Source organism: Limulus polyphemus, unplaced genomic scaffold (assembly GCF_000517525.1).
Source record: "Limulus polyphemus unplaced genomic scaffold, Limulus_polyphemus-2.1.2 Scaffold67, whole genome shotgun sequence".
NCBI classification, from domain to species: Eukaryota; Metazoa; Arthropoda; class Merostomata; order Xiphosura; family Limulidae; genus Limulus; species Limulus polyphemus.
Window position 1 is genome coordinate 659,264 of NW_013665677.1, and position 3,695 is coordinate 662,958.

The 3,695-nt window shown below is 33.6% G+C and overlaps 1 protein-coding gene across 1 annotated transcript in view; it reads left to right on the top strand.

Moving 5' to 3' along the window:
- Positions 1-3,150: 3,150 nt before the first annotated feature.
- Positions 3,151-3,695, top strand: part of LOC106465369 — a 19,497-nt gene continuing 18,952 nt past the window's right edge. The window contains exon 1 of the mRNA XM_013925594.2: positions 3,151-3,338. Coding sequence (XP_013781048.1) covers positions 3,293-3,338 — 46 coding nt within the window. The 5' untranslated portion in view covers positions 3,151-3,292. The remainder of the gene's footprint in view (positions 3,339-3,695) is intronic.

The window sequence follows — 3,695 nt, forward strand, 5'->3', positions numbered from 1 at the left end:
TCTGTAATAGCCGTTATTGTAAATTGTGTTAGTGTTTGTATATTAAAATATATTTGTATTAAAAAAAAACTGTGTGTATCAATCATGTTGGCAAGTATCATAAATTGGATACATATCGACATTTATTTAATTTCTAAATCTAAATTATCATTTAATTCAGTTTCAGGCTATTCGAAGTTATATTACGTTACATAATATATTAGAGGCTCGTCCGGGATATACTGTATTACGCAACACTCTCTACCAATGAATAGTGGTATTGACCGTTACATTATACCATCTCTACAGCTGAAAGGGCGACCATGTTCGGAGATGAGATTCAAACCCGCAACCCACAGATGGCGAATCTAGTACTCGAACCACCAGGTAAGCCAGACCTCGGAAGGTCTGACCTGTAAGAAACAAGTGGCCACAGTTAAGTAAATTACTGAAGTATCAAAAACTAGCATGAAGGAACATTATACACTGGGTACAACCAAAAACAAGAGATAAGATGTAAGAGTTAAAGCTAAGTTCGCTATGTCAAGCACATAAACTAAAGCCTGTGCATATTCCCGTTCAGCGTTGTGTCTCGACTATCCATCTGTGCCTTAGTTGTACTTTTATCTCATATAACGTAAAGGTTATGGTCCAAATACTTCACAGATGGTTATTTATTAATTTTTCTCATTTTATAATATTATATTTCTTTAGAAACATAAAAAATAGATATGCATTCGATTGCAGGTACCTTTCTCTTTTTAATAGGGCCAAATGTTTTACTAAAAAACTCAACAGAAGCCAGTAAACATGATATGATAGGAAACTATTCCGAAATTTCCCAAAAATTAAGAGGCGGGGAGTAGGTAGTTAAGTCTATGACTTTTAGCATTGACCTAATTGACTTATAATTATATGTATGCATATTTGGCTATTCATTGGAATCACACTTGTATTAGCATCTTATATATTCATGAAAATATTACCCGAAAAACTGCTATAAAAAGGTTTGAAAAATGACGACACCTAAGGAGGCCTCACTATAAAACTAACAAAAAACAAGCATTTTGCCGCAGCGTTCGTGTGACAAATACACAGAACATAATTTTTCAGTATATCTGCTACCCGAATCCACCATCCACATAAATTTAACTCTCAGGTGACACCCCACCATAGTCTCCGCCTGATCTATTAGAATAACACCTTTGCTAAGCTGGTTTGTTGTGAGACTCCCCATTGTTTCATTTATTGATAAATTAAGTTTCTTACAGTCCTTGCTTCATGTCAAAACAGGTGTCTTCAATATAGATGAATGATATTGGCAATTAGTTTCTGTGTTGTGTGTGTTGACATCACATAAGAATTGTTTAAAAAGTATCTAATACAGATCAGGTGAAAAATGTATGAAAACAGTTTATTATCGGCAGAATGAGGGTCTTTTGTATGTTTTTACTGCAGACAGTAAGTACGTAGCAAATTCGTTTATGAAATATAATTGATTGTGAGTATGATGCCCAATTCTAATCATAATATAATACTGTTTGCGAATCATACTTTAATGTTGGCTATACGTAGCCAAATCGTTTACGAAACATAGTTGGTTGTGAGTAGAACGTTCCAACTCTAATAACAGCATGATTTTGTTTGGGAATCATACTTTACTATGGACAGTACCTAGCCAATCGAGTAACGAAACATACTTGGTTGTGATTAGAAAGTTACAACTCTAATCATAGCATAATAGTGTTTGTGAAACATATTTTACTATGGACAGTACCTAGCCAAATCGTGTACGAAACATACTTGGTTGTGATTAGAAAGTTACAACTCTAATCATAGCATAATAGTGTTTGTGAAACATATTTTACTATGGACAGTACCTAGCCAAATCGTGTACGAAACATACTTGGTTGTGATTAGAAAGTTACAACTCTAATCATAGCATAATAGTGTTTGTGAAACATATTTTACTATGGACAGTACCTAGCCAAATCATGTACGAAACATACTTGGTTGTGATTAGAAAGTTACAACTCTAATCATAGCATAATAGTGTTTGTGAAACATATTTTACTATGTACAGTACCTAGCCAAATCATGTACGAAACATACTTGGTTGTGATTAGAAAGTTACAACTCTAATCATAGCATAATAATGTTTGTGAAACATATTTTACTATGGACAGTACCTAGCCAAATCATGTACGAAACATACTTGGTTGTGATTAGAAAGTTACAACTCTAATCATAGCATAATAGTGTTTGTGAAACATATTTTATCTAGGATTGTTGTGGATATTGTGTTAATCTAGAAGTGGTTTTACTTTATCATTTACTGTCTATCATATAGAAACTTTAAATTTCTGAGTCAAACTTTTCATTATTTTTGAAAGAATGACATGGCTACATATGTCTTTAATGTTGATGTTTTTCTGGGCGTTTTTTATTAGTAGCTTCGATCGTTTCTAACATATAGCAACTAGCCAGATATGCTAAGGTAACTTCGATTAACTTTTCAGCTCCCTTTATTTGCTTGTTTTTAATTTGCAGGTCTTTAGTATGGGCAGTTGTGTATGTAAGATTCCGTGTAACAAACTTTTTTTAAATATACCCAATGATGAAACCCTGTTTTTAATTAATACATATAATCATCAAATGTCATAATAAAAACATAAAGCCATTAATATAAGAAAAATGCATGCAACATTTTTGACTTCACAATTCATTTTCTCCGTTCCATAGGAGATACTTTCATCTTTATCTCCACATTATCTACTTTATACGCCTATAGTTGTGCTCATAAGGTTACATTTCATATATTATTATTTTTTATTTATTTAATAGGTTTCTTTAGCAATTCGTTTTTCTTTTCTTCGGCGGTATTTGTTCCGAATACATTTTTCTTGGAAAACATGAATCTCAAAAGAAATGATAAATTCACTTGTTATTCGATCTCCATTTTAACACTCGTTGTTTATGTGGCACATAATTCATGGGAAACATTGTCCTGTTATTCATGGCCTCATAATCAGAACGAGATGGTCAGGAAGGCAAATGATTACCGCATTAGTAGCGAGCGTATCACGATCCACAAAGAGGTAGTTCGTCAGTCCACCGCATGTGGCGCTAACAAGCAATCTACTCGCTTAGTCTGCTTTCTCTCGAAGATCAACTAGAGCTGTAGAAGATATTGAGTAGATGTGAATCGTTTGTAAGCCGTGCAGTATCAGCTTAGCAGTTGTCGCTTAATGACCAGTGTACGGCAGCTGGATTAATGGGGAATTTGACATTTTAATAACAACTCAGGTTGACAATGTATGGAACAATTTACACAGCTTTGGGATTTATGCTTATATTTGGTAAGTTTGGGAAAAAAGATAAAACATACTAACAACTGTAGCTCTCTTGACGCTGGGCAGCAGATTTTCTTGGAGATAGATATATATATAAACATACTAACAACTGCAGCGTCAAGAGAGCTAGGCAGCAGATTTTCTTGGAGATATATATATATAAAAACATACTAAAAATTGCAGCGTCAAGAGAGCTAGGCAGTAGATTTTCTTGGAGATATATATATAAAAACATACTAACAACTGCAGCGTCAAGAGAGCTAGGCAGCAGATTTTCTTGGAGATATATATATATAAAAACATACTAATAAATGCTGCGTCAAGAGAGCTAGGCAGCAGATTTTCTTGGAGATATATATATAT